Source organism: Myodes glareolus, chromosome 12 (genome assembly GCF_982192425.1).
Source record: "Myodes glareolus chromosome 12, mMyoGla1.1, whole genome shotgun sequence".
Taxonomy (NCBI): Eukaryota; Metazoa; Chordata; class Mammalia; order Rodentia; family Cricetidae; genus Myodes; species Myodes glareolus.
This window is the reverse complement of record NC_142037.1, coordinates 32,519,325-32,532,283: the sequence shown is the minus strand read 5'-3', so window position 1 is coordinate 32,532,283 and position 12,959 is coordinate 32,519,325. Positions and strand designations below refer to the sequence as shown.

The following is a 12,959-nucleotide window of genomic DNA, read 5'->3' as shown; positions in this document are numbered from 1 at the left end:
CCCTCCTGATCGCGCGTTCAGCCCGCCCCGCCCCGCCCCACGTTGCCGGGAACTGGCATCCTCTGCCGCAGCGACCGCCCGCCCAGATCCAACTTTGCCGCTCGCTCGGAGGTGGCGCGGCGGCGCCGGGGGGCGTGGGCAGGGAGGGAGAAAGCAGGGTCAGGAGGAGGGACCGGGAGGGGTGGGTCGCCGGCTCGCCAGCCCTCCATCCTTTCTGTGCACCTTGCGGTAGGCAGGGAGCGGCAGAAGCGGCGGCGGCAACGAGGGGCTAGTGCACACCCAGCCAGGGAGACTTAGGGAACCACGGACGGACGGAGAGGACCCTCCCCAGCGCCCCCCGAGTCATGGCCGAGAGAAAGCAATCTGGGAAGGCGGCAGAGGACGAAGAGGTCCCTGCCTTTTTTAAAAACCTGGGCTCGGGCAGTCCCAAGCCCCGGCAGAAATTCTGCGGCATGTTCTGCCCAGTGGAAGGGTCCTCGGAGAACAAGACCATCGATTTCGATTCGCTTTCGGTGGGCCGGGGCTCGGGGCAGGTGGTGGCTCAGCAGCGGGATGTCGCCCACTTGGGCCCGGACCCGCACCGGCAGAGCCGGCGTGCCAGCGGGGAGCCATCTGTTGAATCGGGCCGGAAGGTGGAGATCCGGCGGGCCTCGGGCAAGGAAGCCCTGCAGAACATCTACGATCAGGTTGGTATGAGAGGGTGGGGACGGAAAGTGGGGCTGAACCCTGGCATCTCGCGGAGGACCGAGCATCCCCGCGTGGCGGCCGGCACGCGGCGCTTGAAGCTCTGCCTCCCGCATCTGCACGCGCACCGCGCCCTGCCCGCCCCTTCACCGCGCAGGGTGCGGCGAGGCACGGGTTCGCCGGTGGGCGTCTCAGCGCCCACAAAGGCTGCCCTCGCCTCCTTGTGCCTGGGAGGTGGGGAACCCGCGTCAGGGACCAGCTGATCCCTGAGCTAGAGGCGACGAGTGGCAATTGGGGTGGACCACTGTGCTGTTCTTAAATCCTCCCGGGCGGCATCCGATTGCAGCTGAGGCTCAGTGCCCCACCCTTTTTTGATGCAGCTCAAAGAGCGCAGTGGAGGGCTGCATTGAAGGCCAGAGGACTTCCCTGGAGTCGAAGGGGGAAGGGGCTCACAGGACTCCTCGGAGTGGCAAGGTCTCCGCCTTGGGAGCGCTTCGCACCAGGGTCCTGTGCTCTGAGGTCAGGACCACGGCCAGCGCCCTGAGCCTGTCACCAGTGCCTGGACTCGGTTCACAACCAGTGAAGAGTCGGGGAGGCCGTGATGTCACCAAGAAAAGCTAGAGAGCCCATGTGCAGAACAAAGTTCTGCTAAGTGTCTCAGCAAGGGCTTCCCAGAGTGCTTCCTCAGCGCTGTTTGGGAGGCACTTTGGGAATGGGGAGAGACTATGTGGATTATATTCAAAGAGCCAAAGGAAAGGAAAAAGAGGATGGGAGGGGAAGACTTGCATTTGAAGACAAGACTCCCTGATTGCGTTAATGTTGAGACAAAGAAGGCTAGTTTGGTTAGTTATCCGTGGTCATAGAAAATGTTTAACATGGTCCAGTAAATCCCAGCAGTGCACATTTCAAATCCACTCGTCTTTCCACACACATTTTCCTCCGTTACAGGGCAACATTTATGCTCGTGTATTTTTTCACAGTTTTAATGTCTCAGCTGATCATTTACAGTGCACAGTGCCTTAATACTCGATTGCTGTTTCTCTCTCATGCCTGCGGTGAAGATAAGAAACCAATCTATGAATGACTTTATACTGAATTTCCACGTGCCTTCCCTTCCAGGGCAGGAGGAAGGTTAGTCCTAAAGGTGTTTCCATTCAGACAGCCACTGGAGAAATTGGGGGCAGTTTGTACATGCTCATTGCGGGGCTTGCCCAGAATTCAGGTTGTATGCTACAGAGAAAGCCTCAGAGAGCGTCTCTGGAGGGCAATGATTGGGCTCCGTTTCCCAACACAGCAGAGTGTTCGAGTTTTTGACTTTCCTAGAACCACTTCTAGCAAAAAAAAAAAAATACTTAATTTACACTCACCCACCCATCCTCTGATTTTTAAATTTATATTACACTAAGAGGCAACCGGAATCTAAATCCAAAAAGCATGTTTTGTTCCAAGTGATCAATTGAACTAAAAAGTTTCTTCTTTCTTTTTTTTTTTTGCTCTTTTTTCTTTCCTTGTCCTTTCTTTCTTTCCTTCTTTTTTTTGAGACAGAATCTCTCTCTGTAGTCGAGACTGGACTTGTACTCAGACAATCCCAGTGCCTCCTGGGTGCTGGGATTACAGATGTGAGCCACCATGACCAATAGCTCCATCTATCTATCTATCTATCTATCTATCTATCTATCTATCTATCTATCACATGTCTATCTACCTATTCATCTATCAATCTATCATCTATCTATCCATCTTTCATCTATTTATCAATCTATCATCTATTTATTAGCTATCTATCATCTATCTATTATATATTTAACTATAATCTATCTATTATATGTCTATCTATCTGTCTGTCTATCTATCTATCTATCTATCTATCTATCTATCCTTTCTTTCTTTTGTGGTGCTGGAGCCTGAACCCAGGGGCTAGTGTGTGCTAAACAATTCTTCTATTACTGAGCTACGTCCCTAACCCAAATGTTTCAATATTGTACCTTATCTGAAAACAGGGTAAGTATAAAATGAGTCCTTCTGGAAGTATGTTGATGAAAGTCAAGATCACATAGCACAGGGGTTGAGCGAGCACTCTCAAATCAGACGTACTATAACGGGTCATTCCAGCAGCCTGGAGGGAACAGAACCACATCTGGAGAGTCCATGAGAGAACACGTAAAGATGGCAGATGAGATGACCTCTGCTAACAATGGCAGCATATTAACACTCGAGTCTGAAGGGCAGCTTCACTGGCTGGATGATCAGAAGTGATTGTGAGAACACACCCTAAATTGAACAGAAACTCTAAATTGCAAATCTAGGGAACATGGAGGAGGCAACTTGAAGGTGAAAACCTCCAGGCCAAATCCCTAATTTTAACCCCTGCAAACACATCTCTGCCTCACTTTCCTGGTTGTTAGCTCTAGAGGTCGGTTCTGGCTCAGCCTTTCTGCAGCACTCTCTGGTTCATTTATCACAAAAGGGGCATTCCTGTGGGGTTTTGTCATTTATAACTAGGAACAGTTACCCAGCTTGGTGCTTACAATGTATGAATTTTTCATGGTTCACAAGAGTATGTGCATACATGTATAACGATGGTGACTTCAGAAAGCACACTTAGTTGGCTCATTGTTTTGACAGAATCAATGGTCGTTATTTAGGGTCATTACACTCGTGAGGAGAGTGTCTTCAGGCTTTCAAGGAATTCTTCTAGAAGCTCTGGCACAGAGGAGGGTAGGTGGATTGAGTCATGCTCCTTTCTCCTCCTTTGAATCTTTGTTTGTAAGGGGTCTTAAGAATGGCCAGAGTTGCCAGGCATGACGGCACACACTAATCCCGCCTTGTGGAGACAGAGGTAGGTGGACTTCGGCACATTTAAGGGCAGTCTGGGCTACACCGTGAGTTCTAGGTCAGTCAGGACTGCTTAGTGAGATCCTGTCGAAAGAGAGAGGGAGAGGGAGAGAGAGAGAGAGAGAAAGAGAGAGAGAGAGAGAGAGAGAGAGAGAGAGTATAATCCTCTTTGAGGACACACCCACAATGACACTGGGAGTCCTTATCAAACCATACATCATAAGGGTCTACCTCCCTGAGGATCCAGGCTTCACATAGAAACCTTTGGAGGACACTCAGTGCTTAGCTATGGTGGTTGCCGACTTGCCAGTGAACATCCATCTTCCATCCCCACCCTTTCTCCTGGTCTCCTTCTCTTCCATTGGAGATATGGTTAGGTCAGAAACATTCTCTCATCCTGGGATACTGGATGCTGAATCCCTTTCAAAGAACCTCCAGGCCCATTTCATTATGAACAACCTGTGCAGACCTCGGAGGTAGGGAAGTAGCTGTCCTCAGGTCCAGGGCAAATGTCAGTGAGTGGGCTCTGTAGACCTCTGCTGAGCTTGGCTCAAACATATCCCCTAAGATACTTGCTGGAAACTGAATTCTCTGTGTAGTCCCATGCTGGGAAGCAAAGCCAATGGGAGCAGTCTCCTCTTATGCTGTCAGCACTGATGATACAAGAGCCCAACCCCCTTGAGTTGTGTTGCTTTTCCTCTTTGGCCAATGTGACACTTTCTACCATGTCACATGGCAATGGTGTGCAACCTCAGTCTTAGACTTCCCAGCTTCTAGATTCAAGCACCAAATGGAATTCTGGTCTGGGACTGGGGAGATGGCTCAGTCAGTAAAGGGCTTACTATACAAGCCTGAGGCCTGAGTGAATCACTAGTGCCAGCAAAAACACCTGGGTGTGGGCTGGGCACAGTGCACAGCACTTGGGAGGCAGAGCCAGGCAAGCTTCTGTGAGTTCAAGGCCAGGCTGTCCTATGTAATATATGCCAGATCAGCCTTGGCTACATGGTAAGATGCTGTCTCAAATCAAAGCAGTGTTTTGTGACGGTGTGTGTTGGTAATCTCAGAGCTGGGGAGGAACAGTTGGGAAGATCTCTGTGGCTTATTGCCCTGCCCCAGTCAAAGCAGCAAGCCCTAGGGCTCAGTAGGAGACTTGTCTCAATAAGCAATATAGATGCCTCCTGAAAGGATGCCTGAGGCCAACCTCTGGCTTCCACAGACATGTGCATACACATACAGTCACAATAGATGATCATGAGTGCATATCTGCACATATGCATATAAATAAACACATAATAGGATAAAATAAAGAACAAGGAAAGGTCTTTGCTATAAGTTTCCCAATTCAGGTATTCTGTTACAGTAGCACATAAAATGGATCGAGACAGTCACCACGCCTATACAACGCTTTCTAATGTTTCTTTCCATCCTGGATCCATATCCCCTCTCCCAGAATTGACCATTCCCCAACCCTAGGTTCCCAGTGTTCCACAACACCATCCCTACCCCATCTTCTGAGGGTGCCTCTTCTTCCTCCAAAGGGCACCATGTTCTAAATTCCCTCTCTTCCCCTTTGTCCTCCCCTCTTCCTTTCAACCTTCCCAAATCTTACCCACAGAGAAATCCTGATGGTTACATTTTCCAGACCTGTGTAAGTGGCGAATAACCAAGCTGTCCTTTGAGATTCTTGTGCGATGACAGACGTGTAGTGGAGGTTTGGCTGGGAGCCTAGAACCAGGCCAATAACTTGCTACTCTTAGTGGTCCTCCTGCCTCAGCCTCCCCGGTGCTGGGATTACGAGTGTGTCTCTACTTTCAGCTTTCACCTGAGTTCCGCGGGGCGGCTTGCAAGCTTCTATAAACTGCCTTACCGTGGCATCTCTTCACGGCAATAAAACAGCAAACAAGAGAGTCACGTGATCTCCAGCTCCTAACCAACTGAGCCATGTCCCCAGTCTTCTTTCTTCCTCCTAAAGGTTTTCAATATTTCTTTAAATTATAGCAAATCATTAGTAACTTAAAAATCCTTGTTCAGCTAGTAGATGAACGATGAACTAATTAATTGTGGGGGGGAGTGAAGAAGCGAAGGGTCTAGCTCAGAGGAGACTAGATTCCCCAGCCTTTTGCCTCAGGCCTAAGTTGAGTGAACGCCTGCCAGCTAAACAGCTGTAGCTGTCTCCACAGTAGCTCAAGAGGAAGGTAATGGCCATTGCTTTACCACAGGCAAGACCCGCTCCCAACCGTTTGGAAGTTAAAGTCCACTGGTTCCATGCCGGGCTGAACTACTGTTGTAGCCCTGACAACAGCAGGCAGATCTTCTTAGGTGGCCTTTGGTACCAGAGTCCCTTTCTACTTCCGTTGAGAAAGGAGGGAGCGTCCGAACTGACCACGGCTTGAATGTCACCTGTGTTGTGTCTTTACCTTCATTGCCGGAGCTCAAATGAGACTTAGTCATTTGAGCCCTGAAGAAAGGATGTCACCCCTCTACCTAAGGTGGCAGTCCTGTGACTCAGGTGAAAGCCTCTTCTAAGGCTCCACTCTAACCCTGGCCTTGGTACTATCCGGGTATGTTGGCACATACCTGCAATCCCAGGGCTGGAGAAGTGGAGGCAGGAGAATGAGGAGTTCACGGGCAGCCTTGGCCACGTGGTATATAAGGCTAATCTGGAATTATGAGACCTTGTTTCAAACCAGCGAGATGTCTCACCGGGGAACGGTACTTGCTGTCAAACCTGACAGGCTCAGTTTGATCCCTAGAACCCACATGGTGGGAGAGAGAACCAGCTCCCGCAAGTTGTCCTCTGCCTTCCATGTTTGCCATGGCTCACATATCTGTTCATATACACAATAAATGAAGGTAATTGAAAAAGTTTTAAAAAGAGACCCTATCTCTATGACTCATGACATTGTCATATGTCCAACTAGGAATGTGCTCCGGATAGGGAAATGTATAGCCTTCTAAAGAAAAGCAAGCGAGCAAACCCAAACAAACCCAAAACTCAACTCATGGCTTACAAATCGCATCCTGACTCTCAGCTGCGACTTTCCACGCCAGAGTCTCCGTTGCAGGGCATGCAGCCGCCTCGCTTGAAGCCTTCCCTTTGACAGATGTGCCGTCACCTTCCTGAAACCAAAGCCGTGGAGGTCCACTGCTGTTTACTGACCTGACTGCGGAGGTCTTGGTAGTCTGGGAAGCGCACGGATGGACGCGGCTTCGAATGGAGCTGTCCGAATGCGCCCTGCATTTCTTCCAACTTGTTCTGCAGCTCGGGGCCATGGTGTGTCGTGAACTTCAAGGTGTGATTCGCTTCTACTGGAGGAGCAATTTCCATCTCATCGAACATCATAGCTTTAGGGGCAGGCCTGGCAGCAATGTTTGTGTGCTCTATTTTATTAATCCGACATTGACTTTCTAAAACGTGTGCTACCGTGACCCTTACCTTGCTAAGGAAGTTAAAAGCAGCATCCTAATGAAGAGTCAAGGGTGAGATTTGAACCCAGAACTAGGCAGCTGAGAACTCCTTAATCACTAAGATGTACTGAATTGCTCCCTGCCCCCACTTATTTGAGACAGGGTCTCATTCTGTAGCTCTGGCTGGCCTGGGGCTCACTGCATAGACTAGGCTACTTTTGAACTTCTGGCAATCCTCCTGCCTCTGCTTCCTAAGTATTAGGAGTAAGGCTGTATACCGTCATGCGTGGCTCTGAGTTACTTTTCATATTCACCATTTCTTACCCATCTCTGAAATAATAATGATTGCAAGCGTGTTCTAAGGGACACCATTTGTTACTATGCACTCTTCAATGTCATTCATCAAATGGACCATTGATTAGTCTTTATGAATGTGCCCATAACGAATGAAATTCTGTCCATTGATTTTTAAACACAAGAAACATCTCAGGCCACCACCGGGACACAGGCCAAGTCTGAACAGCATGGGCAACGTCCTTCCTAAGATCAGAACTCTGTGAAGACAGTGTACCTCTTCCGATCGCTGTCAATCATTGTCTAAGGCAGCTGAGATGGCTGTGACAGATGACTATAGACTAAGCTGCTGGAACTCCAAGTTTTCATTCTCACAACCCTTATCCAGGGTAGGAGAGCTGCTTCAGACTCCTCATGAGGTGGAGGGAGCAGGCTCTCTGTCTGTCACAAGGACACTCATCTCACCATGCAGTTCCCCCTTTACGATCTAGGGTCTTCCAGAAGTCTCACCTTGTGATGCAGTCTTGGAGATCAGGGTTTTTAGCCTATGGATAGTTGAGGGGGCACCTGCATAGAATCCTCAACAGTCACGTGAGCAGGGAGGGAGGTGTTGTAAAAGCAGTGACAAGGGACAGGTGGCTGCCAGACGCTTAAGTTGTTTGCAGCAAGAAACTTGACGGCCTAGGCCCCAAACCCCACACAGGTGGTTCCTTACACGGGCCACAGCCTCTCAATTGAGGGAGAGAACCTGACCTCGAAGAGCCAAAGTCTGACCTTGAGTAGAGGACTTTGTCTTGAAGGTGCTTCTGGGCGTGCTTCTGAGCAAACACAAGGCACACGTGGGCTGGGATCCTGGAGAACTGTCTGGTAGCGAGAAGGCTGCGGAAGGAGACAGGAAGACCTCTGCTAACCTGGCTCTGCCACGTCAGGTTTGTGTGACCTTGGCAACTCTATGATCCTGAGCTGCCACTGAGTGAGCCCATACCTCCAGGCTTCCTTCTCCATGTTCACTGAAGGATGAGAAAGGAAAGCCACCCTGCTCCTAGCTGTATTTTTTAATAGCATAAAAGTTGCGTTTTTACAGTTTGGTGCATGCCACCATATCTGTCTAATTCCAAACACTTTCGTCATCCTCAGACTAAACCTTGTGCCCAGTAAGTAGACACTTCTGTGAGAGCCTCTGCCAACCACGCGTCTGTGTTTATGTCTGTGTGGATTTGCCTTTTCTGAACGTTTCTTGTCCTCAGAGTCAAACATATGTGGCCATTGTTTCTTCCTTATCTTAATGAATACTGTATTGTCGAGGTTCATGTTGTAGTTGTGTGTGTGTGTAGCAGGGGACTTTCTTCCTTTTACTAGCTGAGTAATATGCCCCATTTTGTGTGCTTTTTCATTTGTCCCTTAATGGGCACAGGGGACATTTCTACCTTTTGGCAATTTGGAGTAATTTGGTGATTCACAGTCATCTCAAGGTAGAACCATTTTCTCCTGGATTTCACCTAGGAATGGAGTTCCTGGGCTCTGTGGTAATTCTAGGTTCAGCCATTTTAGGAACAGCCACACTCCTTTACATTTTCTGTTCTGCGGAGTGTGAGGGTCTCTACTTCTGCACAGTCTTTCGAAGACTGATTATCTCTCTGTGAGTTTGTGGGCTCTCTTGGTGGCTTTATTCCCACTCCCAGTAACGTACCACTGTACTTGCTGGGTGTTCATGCATCTGTCTAAAAATCTGTCTGTTTTTAAGTTTGCTTCCTTGTCTTGTTGTTGAATGATAAGAATTCTTTATATATCCTCGATTCTGCTTCTTTATTGGATAGATAATGATTGTTTATTGCTAGTTCTGGGTATCAAACCTAGGACTTTGCGTGACAGCCAATCTCTCTATCCGTCTGCTGTCCTTTCAGCTCTGGTAGATGGTTTCTGATAATATTTTCTCCCTTTTTGGGTTATTTCTCACTTTTTCAAAGATTTTTTTTACTTTTATTTATGAGCATGTGTATGTCTATGTCTCTCTGTATGTATGTATCACGTGTGGTGTGTCTGTGCCTCTCTCTGTGTGCATCACATGTGCTAGTGACCTCAGAGCTCAGGAGAAGATGCCAGATCCCCTGGAACTATCTTTACAACTGCTGGTTATGAGCTGCCTTTATGGTTGCTGGGAATCAAACCTCAGTCCTCTGGAAAAGCAGCTGGCTTCAAATAGGATGTAGAATATAAGTTCATTTGCTGAGCTATCTTAACTTCTGAGCCATCTCTCCAGCCCTGTTTTTGTTTTTTGTTTGTTTATTTTTATGTTTTAAAAATAGTATTCTTGGAGGAACAAAGTCTCTAATTTTAATCAAGTTCAACTTATCTTTTTCTGCTTCTGTTTTTGCTGCATCATTCCTCGCTGTGCTTAGAACTACAGAACTGTCTGAAATCTATCCTGGAGCTTAGGGCGCCCCTCCTGTGATTATAGTCATATTACCAAGTCCCCAGGGAGCCTTGAAATTCATTTACAATAGCTAGCTGGGTGGCCCCCAGAGTTTTTTTGCTCAGAATAATGAGCCTTCCATTTTCTGATCCTGCTCATATAAAAAAGACTCATTCTTTTTTCCTGCATATATGCATATCTAATTATCTAATTATGAAAATATTTAATATAGACAGTAGATTGGATAGAATTGAAATTTTAGTGTGTGGATCTAAACTACTACTTAAGAATGTGGAAAACCTGCTTTCCGAGCAAACAGTTTTGGAATGCCAGGGGTGGCACCGAGGAACAGTGACCAACAAGTGGAATTTAAAACTATGAAATTTGGAAAACTGCATTCACTGATTTTTTTTCCTGTTGGAGCAAAACACAAATAACACAAACTTCACCATCTTCACGATGCAGGTGTGCAGTTCAGAGATAAGTGGAAACATCTGTTCGCTCGTTCATCTGAGTTCCTTGCAGTTGGCAGATCTGAAGCTTTGTACTCACCACGCTGCCGTTCTTCGGCACAAGCCTGACCCCCCAGCACTCGGCAGCCCTAATTCTGGTCTCTAAAGTCTCAGCACTGTAGGCATGTCCTATCTGCACTGCTACTTTCCTGTGATGCCCGGCTGCTTTCATTCACCACGACAATTTCAGGGAACACCCGTGTTACAGCATGGGCGGAACTGCCTCCTTTTGGCTGATGCTATTTCATTGCTGAAATACAGTGCCTTTTCTCACGCTGCTGAGATCAAAGCCAGGCCCTTGAGTGAGCTAGGTAAACACCTTCCACAGAGCTACACCCCCGCCTCCAACCACATTCTGTTTGTCCATTCGTTGTGACCTGTGGACATGCTGAATCGTTTGTTATGAATGTGGTATTGAAAATGCCTCATTGAGCTCCTGATTTCAGTTCTTCTGAGAATCAACCCGGAGGTGGAGTTGTTGCTTTAATACCACTGCCTTACCTAAATTTTTTATTTCTTATAAGACAGGGTCTCATATAGTCCATAGCAAGCTTTGAACTCACTATGTAGCCGAAGATGACCTTGAATTTTAGGACCCTCCTGCCTCTGCCTGCTGAGTGCTAAAATCACATGTGCCATTACATTCAATGTATGCAGCTGGGGATGGAACCCAAGACTTCCTTTGGAAGAGCAGTCAATGCTCTGAATGGCTGAACCACCTCTGGGCCTTTGCTTTTTATGTGTATATCTCTCTCTCTCTCTCTCTGTGTGTGTGTGTGTGTGTGTGTGTGTATATCTGTGTGTGTGTGTATGTGTATATCTGTGTGTGTGTGTGTGTGTATGTGTGTACAAGTGCACTGCCTGAAGAGAACAGAGGTGAAGAATCCCCCGAGAGCTTGAGTTTCAGATGGAGTCACTCAATGTCGGTGCTAGGGGATAGAATTTAGGTTCTCTGCAAGAGTGGTATGTGCTCTTAACTAGTGAACCATCTAATTAGCCCGTTTTTAGTTTTTTGAGAGACCACACAATGGTTTCCACAGTAGGTATGCTGTTTTATCTGCAGAGCAAAGGGCTCCTATTTTTCTACTTATTGTACCTTTTAAAATCTTCTCCCTCCCTCCCTCCCTCTCTCCTTCCCTCCCTCTTCTTCTTCCTCCCATCTCTTCCTCCTCCTGCTCCACCTCTTTGTCCTCCTCATTTGAAATGAAGTCTCACTGTTGTAAACTCTGTCCCCAAACACTTGGGCCCAAGTGATTCTCCTGCCTCTGCCTCCCAAGCAGGCGAGAATACTTATGTGTACCAATATGCCTTGCTGTTTTTGCTTTTGTTTTGATAGTTGATTCACACCTAGTGAAGTGGTATTTCATTGTGGATTTGATCTGCATTTCCCTAATGACATGCCTGGTGGGATCATTATGTTCCTGCTTCCTGGCTCTTTGTATGTGTTCTCTAGAGAAATATCTGTTCTCACCCTTGACTGCTTTTTTTGAGTTGTATGGAACAATTATTATGTTATAGGATGTGTCCATGTACTGTTAGTAAGCACAGACACATGACTTGCAAATATTTCCACTCTCCTATAGCTTTCTTCTTCACTGTATTGCTTATGTTCTTTGGTACAGGGAAGTTCTGAAGTCAATTTTGATTTTGGTAGCCACATGACAAGATGACTTTAGATGACTGATAGAGGCAATGTTTGGGGTAGAATGTGATCATACCGCCACCTAGAATCTCTGGGGAAGAGAGCCCTCACGGGAAATCATTTAGATGAGGCTGGCTTGTGAGCTTGGCTGTGGGGGAGCGTCTTGACTGTTCGTTGATGTTAGAAGATCTAGTCCGTTAGGTGGCACTATTCCCTTTGCAGAGGGGTTCCCGTTCTCTTTTACTCCCCCACACTCCCGCCAAGGTCTCAAACAAGCCAAGCTGGCCTTGAACCAGCTATGTCGTTGAAGATGATCCTGAACTCCTGATCTTACTGCTTACACTTCCCAAGCGCATCACCATGCCTGGCTTATAGTTTTCATCTCAGCGTAGTGTTAAAACCAGGACTGATGTGATGGATTCTATTCTCTGGTTTCTGTTTTCGAGCAATTCTTTGTCTTTCACTGTAAGTCACAGTCCATCCCTAGCCACCCTTCCTCACCTTCAGGCCCATCTTCCTTCAAGGCCCAAATGAGATTTCCAGGCAGGATCTGCTTTACCTCCTTACCTTGGGCTTGTCCATCAGCAGAGAGCTCCACCATCAATGCACAGCTGCCACCACTGAGGATCAATTGTAGCTCACCACCAAAGATATCTTTATAATAGTAATAAGTTACAATAGCAATTCTCATAATAACCTCTAATTGCTCAGTGATACTTTTAGTTGCATTCCAATTGGGTATAGTCTGAGTTATCATATTTAATCATCAAACGCTGAATGAAATTATTCAGGTTTAGAACCTTCTAGAGCAATATGGAAATAAAACTTCCTAGACTGTCTTAGGGTTTCTAGTGCTGTAATAAAACACCATAACCAAAAACAAGCTGTGGAGGAAAGGGTATTGGGCTTACACTTCCACACTGTGGTCCATCACTGAAGGAGGACAGGGCAGGAACCTGGAGGCAGGAGCTGATGCAGAGCCGTGGAGGGGATCTGCTTCCTGGCTTTCTCCACATGGCTTGCTCAACCTGCTTTATTAAAGGACCCAGGACCACCTGTCCAGGGATAGCACTACCTATAATGCTCTGGGCCCTCCCCTATCAATCACTAAATAAGAAAATACTCTATAGGCTGTTCCATAGCCCAGTATTATGGAGACATTTTCTCACTT

The 12,959-nt window shown here is 47.3% G+C and overlaps 1 protein-coding gene across 1 annotated transcript in view; it reads left to right on the top strand.

Moving 5' to 3' along the window:
• Window positions 1-329: 329 nt before the first annotated feature.
• Window positions 330-12,959, top strand: part of Dpysl2 (dihydropyrimidinase like 2) — a 105,329-nt gene continuing 92,699 nt past the window's right edge. The window contains exon 1 of the mRNA XM_048421773.3: window positions 330-686. Coding sequence (XP_048277730.1) covers window positions 345-686 — 342 coding nt within the window. The 5' untranslated portion in view covers window positions 330-344. The remainder of the gene's footprint in view (window positions 687-12,959) is intronic.